This window comes from Neofelis nebulosa, chromosome 3 (genome assembly GCF_028018385.1).
Source record: "Neofelis nebulosa isolate mNeoNeb1 chromosome 3, mNeoNeb1.pri, whole genome shotgun sequence".
In the NCBI taxonomy this organism is placed as follows: Eukaryota; Metazoa; Chordata; class Mammalia; order Carnivora; family Felidae; genus Neofelis; species Neofelis nebulosa.
In genome coordinates, this window is record NC_080784.1 from 165,822,174 (window position 1) to 165,835,423 (window position 13,250).

General features: G+C 38.8%; 1 protein-coding gene across 2 annotated transcripts in view; it reads right to left on the reverse strand.

Moving 5' to 3' along the window:
• Positions 1 to 1,875: 1,875 nt before the first annotated feature.
• CWH43 (cell wall biogenesis 43 C-terminal homolog) overlaps positions 1,876 to 13,250 on the reverse strand; it is a 57,463-nt gene continuing 46,088 nt past the window's right edge. For both annotated transcript variants that reach the window (XM_058722628.1, XM_058722629.1), the window contains exons 14-16: positions 11,891 to 11,952; positions 5,360 to 5,515; positions 1,876 to 2,140 (exon numbers count right to left, since the gene is read on the reverse strand). In XM_058722628.1, coding sequence (XP_058578611.1) covers positions 2,062 to 2,140; positions 5,360 to 5,515; positions 11,891 to 11,952 — 297 coding nt within the window. In that variant the 3' untranslated portion in view covers positions 1,876 to 2,061. The remainder of the gene's footprint in view (positions 2,141 to 5,359; positions 5,516 to 11,890; positions 11,953 to 13,250) is intronic.

Genomic DNA, 13,250 nt, shown 5'->3' on the forward strand with positions numbered 1-13,250 from the left:
TTTTCATTTTCATTTGTCTCCATGTGCTTTTAACTTCTTCTTTGATTCCTTCATTGATCCATTGGTTGTTTAGCATTATGTTTCGACTCCATGTTTGTGTTTGTGCTTTTTCCAGGTTTTTTCTTATGGTTGGTTTCTAGTTTCATACCATTGTGGTAAAAAAAGATGCAGGTATGATTTCAATTTTCTTGAATTTACTGAAGCTTGTTGTGTGGCCTAACCTGTGCGATCTCTTCTGGAGAATGTTCCATGTACACTTGAAAAGAATGTGTATTCTGTTGGTTTGGGATAGAATGTTCTATATATATCTGTTATATCCATCTGGTCTAGTGTGTCATTCAGAGACACTGTTTCCTTATTGATTTTCTGCCTGGATAATCTACCCATTGATGTAAGTGGGGTGTTAAAGTCCCCTACCATTTTCGTATTACCATCAAGTTCTCTCTTTATGTCTGTTAATATTTGCTTTATGTATTTAGGTGCTCCAATGTTGGGTGCATATATTTTTGTAACTGTTATTCTCTGTTGTTGGATTGATCACTTTATAATTATGTAATGCCCTTCTTGTCTCTTGCTACAGTCTTTGTTTTCTCTGATTTTGTCTATTTTGTTTGATACTATATATTTTTTTTCTGCTTTCATTTTCATGGTAAATGTGTTTACATCCCTTTACTTTCAGTTGGTATGTGTCTTTACATCTGAAGTGAGTCTCTTGGAGGAAGCATACAGATGAGTTGGGTTTTTTAAAATATATTTTGCCACCCTATGTCTTTTGATCGGAGCATGGAGCATTTAGACCACTTGTATGTGAAGTTCTAGCAGACAGGTGTGAACTCACTGCCATATTATTGTTTTCTGATTGTTTTTGTAGTTCTTCTCTATTCCTTTCCTCCTCTTTTGCTCCCCTTCTTTGTGATTGATGAGTTTCTGTAGTGTTATGTTTGGTTTTCTTTCTCTTTATTTTTTGTGTCTATGTCATTGGTTTTGGGTTTGTGTTACCATGAGGTTCATATATAGCATCCTAAGTATATAGCAGTCTAAATTAAGTTGATGGTCATTTAAGTTCAAATGCATCCTTAAAAAAAAAAAATTCTTGAGTATTCTACACATTCAGAAAAACTGCTCTAGTAATGAACTACTGACGTGGGATCCCTGAAAGTATCATGTAGATATATTTTAAAACCCGAGGGACGTAATATTTTGAATATGGCAGTGTGCTCAGTACATGTTTACTAAATAGATGTAAGGAAGCCCCTTAGATTGTGACATAAAACCTCTGAATTTCTCTCTCATATTTTTTGATCTCTATCCCAAAAGATAAACCAAGATTTAGGGCCCTTTCCAGTTCTAAGATGAAATGTGCCCCCATGAACATTTAAATTACTATTCCCCACAGAGATGGTGCTGTTGGGCTGAATTCTCTCCATCACCTACCTGCTTGGTTCTAGGGAAGAAAATGCATTCTGTGGGACCTGTGTGCTGAGGTGTGCTCCTTGACAGCCGGGGCCTGACTGGAGATAACACCACAGTATGTCATGTATAGCCATGAGAGAAAAGACAGATGATTCTATCATAGCTCCAGGAAGAATGGTGATGGGCATGCTTCTCCTGATGAGTCAACAACAGTTATATGGACACATTATTCTTCTAACAATTAGACTTAATCGTTAAACATTTTTTTTCCTTGCTTTGTCCCAGGAGGAAAATAAGTCTGGATTTAATGTTTGTAAGTAGTCCTTCTAGCTCATCAGTAAATCAATTTTTCTATTTTAAGCATTAAAAAGGTAAGGCATTTTTTATTCGTTTGTCTCTAGTAGTAAAACTTTCTTATGTTACCCCACATTCTACATTTTATCAGAAATTTAAGAAAAGCAATTTGGAGAAATGCTTTTATTTAGTAAGCTATTTAAATAAATTGATAGAATTTCCCACTGCATAAATACCATATTTTTTCAAAACTGAGGTTCTTTGTGTGTAGTTTCCCATTTTCACGCATCTCTCTTCTTATATACTTTTGTTTTCCACAGACTTGCTCAGTCAGTGAATCCTGTTTTAAATAGGTCATAAAAAGTATTTGGGAGTACTCATATGAAAATGGTGATTGTTCTCATAATGGTGTCCTTCTTTATAGGATCCAAATCTAAAAAACAAAAACAAACAAAACAAACAAACAAAAAGACATGTAACTGACATGTAAAAACCATTCATGAAGGTACATTCTTATATAAAATTTTAACCATAATCTACTTTGGTTTTACTTACCTATCATAAAACCAAGAGAGATGTGATCAATTTACAAATCAGTAAATGAAGAAATAAAAAAGGATTCATGCATATGGGAAAGGCAGACTAAAATTTTAACCTTTGAAGTCCTCTTTCCATGTATATGAATCATTCCAAAAGCACAACCGTTTAAGAATTATTAGCTGATAACATTGGCAGAAAATAAGTCTGGATTTTCTCTCTAGTGTTCAGTTTGCAAAATATCCATTTTATGGATGAGGGGATCATGAAACCCGAAATGTTATTCGTGTTACATTAATGCACGTGCAACCTACTTGCAATTTCAACTTCTTAGTCTTCTACAGATGCTACAGAAGAACAGCTTACTTTACTGATGAATAATTAATTCTATAGCTCTTGTTGGTATGATGAAATATAAAAGGCACTAGAAAGGAACCTAAGACATGAGCGAATGAAGCCACTGACTTCCTTTTCTTCATCAGCAATCACAGCATCCAAATAACCTTCATAATACAGGAGATAGGAGGTCTGTTTAATTTGTCATCTCAAAACAACAATAAGGAATATTAAAATAGCACCTCTGATCTGTGATGACTAGAACTGAGTCCTAAGGAAGTAATCAAGGATGTGCCTAAAGTTATAATTAGAAGTCCCCAGAAGACTTCTTATAATAATGAAAAGAATAAATGAGCAAAAACAACTCATTTGGTTAGCTATATTTGTTACATCCATATAATGGAATATTATGGAAGTATTTACAAATATTTTCAGAAGAATATACTGTTATGGAAGGAAGCTCATCATGTAGTGTTTGGATGAAAAAAATCAGGTTAATACATAAAATGACTATACAGACATATGCACATACACACATATGATTCATACATTTATAAAGTTGGGATAATTGTGTGATATATAGATATATATGCACATAAAAAGCAGAGATGTACCAAAACTATTACCAGTGATAACCTCTGAATTGCTTGTCTCCCCAGTAGAACATAAGCTCCATAGGACAAAAATTTGGTCTTATTCACCATTTTGTCCTCAGTATCTAGCACCAGGCCTGGCCTCAGGCCTGGCAGTGAGTACTTGTTGACTTAAAGAATGGGATTTTTGGTGAACTCAGTATTCGTTGACTTTATTTAATACATCTTCATATATATATATATATATATATATATATATATATATATGGAATTTTTAAATTAAGACACGCTTTCTACTTATGCTTCTGTTATTTTCATAATTAAACTGAGTGCGAAAACAGATCTAGTTCCCTTCACAGGTGGTTTGGATCAGTCTGCAGTTGTGATTAGCTAAAAATATTTTATTTGGACTTCTCCACACTCCTGGTATATGAGAATAAGGAAACAGGGAGACCTTTTTCCTTCCTAGATTTTCTAGCTTCCATATAAGAAGCCACCTCAGTTGACAAAAGGAAGAAAACTTTCTATTTCACTTCTACTGCGACTACTATAAATATTACTGTTGCTATTGTATCTACTGCCTAATAAGCACTCACCATGCACTATTTTTTTTTCTAAACAATTTTATCGAAATATGCCAAGAGCACACGGTCAGCACAAATGTATGAACAGGAAAACACCACATGTATCACCATGCACTATTCTAAGAGCTCTAGGTGTCGGTCAGACCTCAAATAACCTTAGGAGGTAGGTGCTACGATTTTTCCCATTTTGCAGGTGAGAAACTTGAGGCTTAGAGGGATTAGCCAACTTGCCTGCAGTTACCCAGCTGTTTCTGACAAAAGTGAGGATTGGAACCGGGTAGCTTGACCCCAGAGCCCATGCTGTTCACGAACACATTTCACACACTAGGGATGAGATCAAACAGTAATGCAAGCAATCAAGACTTGGTTATATGGAGCGCCCAGGTGGCTCAGTCAGTTGAGAATACAACTTTTGATTTCCGCTCGGGTCATGATCTCACGGTTGTGAGATGGAGCCCCACGTTGGGCTTTGCACTGGGCGTGGAGCCTGCTTGGGATTCTCTCTCTCTCTCCCTCTATCCTTGCCCCTCACTCTCTCTCTTAAAAAAAATAAAAAATAAAAAAGACTTGACTGTAGCTCTTCTTACATGTGTTCCCTATACTTCGGTACCGTTTTTTCTTGTTGTAAGGAGAGACAAGGAAGAAAAAGAAAATGGATAAATTCCATCACCAACACCACACACCCCCCCCCACCCAGGCAAATAAAATGAAGTCTGAGAAGTTTCCATAATGACTAGCTGGTAAAAGTAGTATATATATCAAATAATAGTAACATATATAGATATGTTCTGGCTTTGGTTTTATGCAAACATTTCTTCTCATTATCCAGTCATAGGAAGAAAAAAGAGCACATACTCCAAAGCACATAGTTTGCTGCAAATAGATTTCTCAGATAACCTCTATTCAGAACTAAACAAAATCCAATATATTTCGCATGCTAGAATCTCTGTGGTGAAAATGAATTATCCACTCTCCGCAGGCTCAGTCTTAATTGTACGTCTGAATAACTGGGAACGATTTTGTAAAACTCAAAGCCGACACCACCAAGAGGTCCTGCTGAGTCCGTCTGGGTGGGGCTCTCCACGTGAGTGGCACATGCAGCCAGAGCTGAGAATCTCAGCAACCTAACGATGCTAACGGGCTTCCTTCCCAGTTGTTAACTCTGTCACTCACTAGCTATGTACCCTAATGAAGTTACTTCATGTTCCTCAGCCTGAACTTACCTATAAAATGAGGACAACAAGAATACCAACCCAATGACTATTAGTTGAGGTAATACCCAAAGCGTCTAGAACAGGGCCTGGGACACAGAACACTCACAGATTCACTCTTGTGATGGTGTTGATGGTGATGGTGATGAAGAGGATGCCAATGTGATCTTTTTCACCTGAGCCTGAGACCATAACATGTTTCTCTATCCCAGAAAGCAGGGACCATAACTTCAACCCAAGTGGGATAGTATCTTTTTTACCATGAGATCCCTTACCTGAATGAACCTCTAGAACCATACATAATTTGGGCCTCATTGTGAGATAGTATTTAGGTCTGTAAAGGGGATGTGGTGCCTCACCTGTAGTCAACAACATGAAAGAATTCACTCACCTAGGATTGAAATGAATTTCCTTAGGAACTGCCCTCTGGTCTGTGACTACTTTCTGGTTGTCTCTATAATTAATGGGGTCATCAGGGATCCTAAATTTGGCCACTTGAATTTCAGAGTCACTCAGTTCAGCACGGGAGATTCTTGCATAGCCCAATCTGTGGCAGAAATAGAAATGGTTTGTAAAGGTTTTATCACCAAATAGAAATCTGATGAGATCTAATAGATAACATCTGCATTATTAAGCCAGTTTCCCATTTATAACTCTACTCTGTACATCACTACAATTAGCTTGATTTATTACTCCAAATATTTATCAAAACATTGCTTTTACTATATAAATGAATAAGGAACATGCACCCAGGCTTAATTAACTAAACATACACTAATGAATATTCTGTCTCTACAAATTGCCTATCACACGATTATATTTTGCATCGAGAAAAGGAGTTCTCCACAATGACAGCAGCATATGCCTAAATTCTTTCTTACCTTTAAAATTCAAATATCACATGCATATTTTCAAACACATTTACAAGTCTAATAGAAAAGATTTTGAATGTCTGAAAAAAACTGCACATCCTGTTTTTGCTTAGAGCTGTCAGTTCTTCAGGAAATCAAAGCATTTTATAGGTATTATCCAAATAGTTACAGAGAAGCCCAGATGGAAAAATGAGGGAACCATAAGCAACCAAGAATTCATTTTTATTTTATTTTATTTTATTTATATCTGGTCTCTCTAAAAAATACCTATCAGCTTCAGTTATTCACTTATTCGAGGAACAAAGATGTATCGAGTCCCTACTACATACAGGCATTGTTCCAGGTATTGGGGATAAACAGTGAACAAAACAAGGCCCTTGCCTTCATAGAGCTTTCGTTCTAGCTGAGGACAGATTAAATATGTACGTGTACACTCTTATCAGGTGGTGAAAAGGCCGAAGTCCCCTAGGGGACTAAGCAGAGTAAAGAGGACAGGGACTGCTCAGTGACAGAGGCTGCTATCTTAGAGTAAATGCTCACAGCATACTGCTCTGACCGAGTGCCATTTGAGCAAAAGTTTGATTGAAGTAAAGGAGCAATCCCGTACGGATACTGGAGGATGGGCGCTCTAGGGAAAAGGCATAGCAAATGCAAACATCCCGAAGGAGAATGTGCCTGGCTTTTTTGAGGGCCAGTTCCACAATGACCAGAGTGGAGTGCCTACGGGCAAACACCTTGGGGGTGAGTTTGCACGGGTGCTGGGGATAGTAGACGATACAACTTTCCTTGCAGACCACTGTAAAGACTTCAGATATTTTTCCGACAGTGAGATGGCAATCCAAGGCATTCTGTGCAGAAATGCAGTGGCTACTGTGTAGAGGATAGACTCCAGGGAAAGGGGGGACGAAGGGAGACCAGGTAGGAGGCCACTGCAATAATTTAGGTGAATGCTGGTGGGGGCTTGAGCCAGACTAGTAATAGGAGAAACATTTAAAACAAAACCCGTACCTACGTACAAAATAGAGACAGGAACCCAGAGCTGAGACAAGTAGAGGCAGCAGGTCTGCGCACCACGAAGGGTAAAAGGAGAGCCACGGCAGCATCGGAATGGGGTGGAAGCTGTCTGACAGGCTGACGTGTTTACTAAGCTCAGGTCCCAAATCCGTGCGGTACCCTGTAATTCTAGGTCATTCTGTCCAGTGAATCTAGGGTTTTTTATTGCTCAAATATCTAAGATCAACGTTCTAACTCCTTTCATGGACACTGCCTTCAAGGTCCTTCTAAAAGTCCTTGAAGATAAGGAACCTGACAATCCAAATCATCTACTAAAACAAGGGATTTCTCATTGTCCATAAGTTTTTATTAAGTGCTTGACTGAGTGCAGATGATTGAGATAACGTTTACAGAATTGGTCTTATGGATAGAAACTGAAAAACAGTAATCCCTAACTTCATTAATTTGGGTATTTTAAAAGTTTAAATTCCAGGATGGTTAACATACAGTGTAATATTAGTTTCAGGTGTACGATCTAGGGGTTCAACACTTACATACATCAGCCAAGGCTCACCATGACAAGTGCCCTCCTTAATCGCCATCACCTGTCTAGCCCATCCCCCCCCCCTCCCCCAGCCACTTCCCTTCTGGTGACCATCAGTTTGTTCTCCATAATTAAGAGTCTGTTTCTTGGACTGCCTTTCTTTTTTCCTTTGCTTGTTTTTTATTTGTTTCTTAAATTCCACATATGAGTGAAATCATATGGTATTTGTCTTTCTCGGCCTTCTAGCTCCATCCACATCATTGCAAATGGCAAATTTCATTCTTTTTATGGACGAATATTATTCCGTTGTGTATATACACCACTTCTTTATCCATTCATCTATCAATGGACACTTGGGCTGCTTTCATAATTTGGCTATTATAAATAATGCTGCCGTAAATATAGGGATGCATGTATCCCTTTGAATTAGTGTTTTGTATTTTTTAGGTAAATATGATTACTGGATTGTAGGGTACTTACACTTTTAACTTTTTGAGGAGTCTCCATACTGTTTTCAGAGTGGCTGGAAACCAGTCTGCATTCCCACCAACAGTGCAAAAGGGTTCCTTTTTGTCTATATTCTTGCCAACACTTGTTATTTCTTGTGTTTTTTCTTTTAGCCATTCTGACAGGTGTGAGGTGATCACTGTAGTTTTGATTTGCATTTCCTTGTTCATGAGTGATACTGAGTGTCTTTTCATGTGTCTGTTGGCCATCTGGATGTCTTCTTTGGAGAAATGTCTGTTCATTTCTTCTGCCCATTTTTAGTTGGATTATTTGTCTTTGGGGTATTGAGTTTTGTAAGTTCTTTATATAATGTTTTGGATACTAACCCTTTATCAGGTAAGTCGTTTGCAAGTATGTTCTATATCTTCTCCCATTCAGCAGGTTGCTTTTAGTTTTGTTGACTGTTTCCTTTGCTGTGCAGAAGCTTTTTATTTTGCTTTTATTTCCCTTGCCTCAGGACACAAATCTAGAAAAATGTTGCTATGTCCAAAGTCAGATAAATTCCTGCCTGTGCTCTCTTCTAGGATTTTTATTGTTTCAGGTTTCGTATTTAGGTCTTTCATCCATTTTGAATTTATTTTTGTGTATGGTATAAGAAAGTGGCCCAGTTTCATTCTTGTGCATGTCACTGTCCAGTTTTCTCAACACCATTCGTTGAAGAGGCTGTCTGTTTCCCAATGGATATTCTTTCCTGTTTTGTTGAAGATCAATTGACCATATAGAGTTGCAGGTTCGTTTCTGGATTTCCTATTGTGTTCCATCGATCTGTGTGTCTATTTTTGTGCCAGGACCATACTGTTTTGATCACTACAGCTTTGTAATATAACTTGAAGTCTGGAACTGTGACGCCTCCAGCTTTGTGTTTCTTTTTCAAAACTGCTTTGGCTAATTAGGGTCTTTTGTGGTTTCATATACATTTTAGGATTTTTTTGGTTTTAGTTCTGTTACATTTCCATCTGTTGTAGACTAAATGTTTGTATCATCCCCTGAATTCATATGTCAAACTGTAATCCCCAATATAGCCCTATTTGGAGATGGGGTTTCAAAGGAAGTAGTTAAGTTAAATGAGGTCACAGGGGTGGGACCCTCATCCAATAGGACTCTCATTCTTTTAAGAAGAGACACCACACAGCACGTGTGCCCACTCTCTCTGTCTCCAGAACAGTGAGAAAATACATTGCTGTTGTTTAAGCCACCCAGCTATATTTAGCATATATGTGTAAATATTTATATATAAAAATCTGCTCCCCAACTCTTCCAAGGAAAGGTGATAGAGGTCTTGGGCCACAAGTATACATAGCCAAATGATTAGCTATTATGGGCACTGGTATTATAAACAGCACTTTCCCTTGGCAACTAACAATATTACAACTTCAATTTATACCTATTTCGGTCTATATCATAAACTGTTTTCTAGAAATTCCCATGAAAACAACCACTTTGATATGAATGTAAACAGATACAATGTTTTCAATCTGATATACATGTTACAAAACTAATACTTTAGCATCTCCCTCCCCACCTTAACCCTTTGGAAACCCCAAAATAATAGTCGACCTGTCTGTCCTGCAGCCATGTGGGCATGTTCTGGGCCTCTTGGAGTTTCTGAGTTATTAGTGTAACCAGAATGATCCTGACATCTCAAGCATCTCCTTGTCTCACCCCAGTAAGCATATGAACCCGTAGAACTGTTCAGGACCTAATAAAGGTCACCATTAAGCCATGGCCAAAGTTCTCAATTAGAGTCCACAGAACTTGTGACCTGCTGCCTTCCTCCCTGCCCATATACTCCCCTTACCTCTTCTCCCACCTCCATTTAGCTACACACACTCCAGCCCCACTAGCCTCACTTTTCTTCAGATACATCTGGCACTGTCTTTGGGCTTTTACCCTAGCTAGTCCCTGGAAGGGTCTTCTCTCAGATAGCCACATGGTCCACTGCTTTAAATCTTAGCTCCAATGTCACCTTCTCAGTAAGACCTACCCAACCCCCTACTTATAATGGCACCCCACCTCCATACTCTGGATGCTCTTTACCCTGCTCAATGTTTCCCCACCACACTCATCACCTCCTAAAATACAACATCATGGAATTATTGTGTTTCTTTCTCCTGCCAGGGTACAGATCTTTCTCTGTCTTATTTACTACTTATACCCCTGGTGTTCCGCATATATTATGTTCCACCAATACTTGTTGAATGACAAATAAGGTAAAGAACAGTTGGACATAATGGTTTGCTTTCACCAGACTATGACTCATAACTGAACAAGCCATGTCTCCAACGGGAGAGAAGCTGACCCTGTGATTCTGTGTCATCCCTAGAAGGCAACTGTTTTCTTTCATAAATGTGGACCACAGATCTTAGAATGTTACTTAGGGGTGATCAGTTCAACATTACCCCTAACTTCACCAGGTAGCCAATGCCAGGACACCTCTGGGTGATGAAGGGCTCTGTGCGGAGGAGGGTCAAAGGCCCAGGGAGGCCCATTCATAGAAGCCCACACCAGAGTTCCCAGCACTTTCCCAAGGAGGGTAGTTAGGGACCTCGGGCCAAATATCTCCAAACAGATTGTGTACTAGCAGGAGAGAGCTGTGAGCTTTGGGGACTGTCTCCAGCATGTTCCCTCCACTGAAGAACCCTGTAAGTGGAGGGACCTGTGACTCGATCCGCTGTCCACAGGATCTGTCCCCACTTACCTCTCTCATGTCACCTCCCATCTCTCTCTATTCTAGCCACGCTGGCCTCCTCACTGTTAGCAACCGACACCAGGCATGCGCCACTCAAACTTTTGTAGCTGCTCTTCCCTTCGCTGGCAGTGCTCGTCACGGGATATACGCAGGGGACCTTCCTCATGTCTTCCAGGCTGCTGCCCACCCTAAAGATCACACCACAGCCACCCCTCAGCCTACACGCTCCATCCCCATCCTTCTTACCTGGCCTCACTCATCTTTTTGTCACATTTACCACCACCTGCCCTTCTCTTTCTTAGGTGCTTACCTTCTGTCTCCTTCCACTGGAATGTAAGCTGTATGGTAGTCAAGGGTTCTGTTTGGTTCCCGTGACAGCCTCATTGCTTAGAACAATGCCTGGCACGTAACAGGCATTTAATAAATACTTGTTGAATAAATGAGTGAATCCAAGAATAAATGACTAGTCCCTTTTTTGGTATTAAAACTGCTTCAGCTTCTTTAAAGGAAATACTACCTTCAAAACAGATTTACAAAGTTACATATTTGAATTTTAAGATCCTTCAGGTGTATTATTTTGGAATATACATACTCTAATATATGCATATGTGGATAGTATTCACTTTTTGATATGGGGTGATTTTTTATTTTTTTTATTTTTTTTTCAACGTTTTTTATTTATTTTTGGGACAGAGAGAGACAGAGCATGAACGGGGGAGGGGCAGAGAGAGAGGGAGACAGAATCGGAAACAGGCTCCAGGCTCCGAGCCATCAGCCCAGAGCCTGACGCGGGGCTCGAACTCACGGACCGCGAGATCGTGACCTGGCTGAAGTCGGACGCTTAACCAACTGCGCCACCCAGGCGCCCCTGGGGTGATTTTTTTAAAAATATAACTTACCTAGAGATCTCACCACAATATAGTAGTGATTGCAACAAGTGAGTTAACCTATCCCAAATTACATGATTAGAACTTGGCAAAGCTGGAATTCAACTTATTCCATGGTCCATGATGTTCCCACCATGCATACAGTCAAAACTGGGAGCATTCCTAACATGTGTTAATATGTGTTTCTCATGCTTAATAACTTACACAGTATCCTTTTTATACAATCAAGCTTAATTTACTCTGTCATTTATTCTTTCTTGTATCATTAGACCATGCCTTGAAAAAATGGTTAAACTGTGTAACTAGCCAAATCAATGTTTATAAAAAGTCACAAAATGACGTCTGTAAAGTTTTTTACTTCCAGGATAGACACAAAAGATCGCAGTCATAATAGATAATAAAACAACAACAGTCAAAAACCTATGCTCACCTGATCAGCCCTCGATACATAATATATTCACACCATCTGTCTCGATCTGTGCTGTCAATATCCTACATAAAGAACAGAGAAGAGAATGTTTAAAGCATAAAAAACAGTGCTCTATTCTGAATTGCCAAGGAAATGTGTGAAGGACAGTAATAAATATGCTTTTGTGCATGCTGTTTTCTCTGCCTCACTCCTAATGATCTGTCAAGGTCCAAATTACTTATTCACCCTACAGACATTTCTGGAGCACCTACTGGGTGCCCATCTAGGCCCTCTACTGGGTGCTGGGGGTACAAAGGTGAAGGTGGTCTACAGAGAGGGTTAGGCAGGTGAATCGGCAATGCAGGCACTGGCTTCCTGTGGCTTTCCACGTCCTTCATCCCAGGCAGAGTTTACCGCATCCTCATCGTTCATGCCCTGCAGTACTTTATACACACCAGCTACACCATTCTGGACAGTTATTTGTTTCTAGGTCTCCACCCTCCCCTTCCCGAGCGGAGGGACCCTTCATCACGTTGCCTCCCTGGTACTTAGCACGAAGCCTCGCATTCGGCAGGAGCTCAATCTGTGTTTGTTAAATTGAATCATTGGAAATAAACACATTTGGGGAGTAACCATGAGTCTTTTAGATGTTGAAAGCTTAAGACCGGTGTTATTTTTCATCAGAGAAGCAGAACATAAACATATTCTTTTTCTGTAATGTGGTGGTAAACTAAATATGGAGCTTTTATACTGAACAAATTTCCATCTCCTTCTTTTTAAAAACCCTATCAATAAAAAATATACGTCACTTTTGATCATTTCTCAATTTTACTATTAAAATTTAACTTAAAATATGTTTTTAAATCACTAAAAGAAAACACATTTATTACCTATTTCTTAATTTTTTTCATAAGCTTAGTGGTGAACACACAGATGCTTGTTAATCTTTACTATTATTTATATGCCACACTCAACCCATTTACATGCCTTTGCATACATGGAAAAAATTATACCACATTTTAAAAGTTAAACTTTAAAATGTTAATGATGAAAAAAGCAAATAAAATTGAAAGAGTACTGTTTGGTTTGCCTTGGAAAGAAATAAAAGTTTAGTCATTCAGCTGTATATACTGGGAACCATAAACTATGAATATGTTTAACTGTCATGTTTTTTATTAGATTTTTAAAAAGATGCTGTCAAACTTTAAGACTGCAGAATTCAAATACTCATTTCTTAAAGAGAAAAATCTGTTCATCCAAGCATTTATGATTAAAACTCCTCTCCGCATTAATAAACTTCCTAATAGAAAAAGCTATATGAGAATTCACTGCCAGTCTTGACACAGCTTTTGACCATGATAGTGGTAACCAACAGAGGATT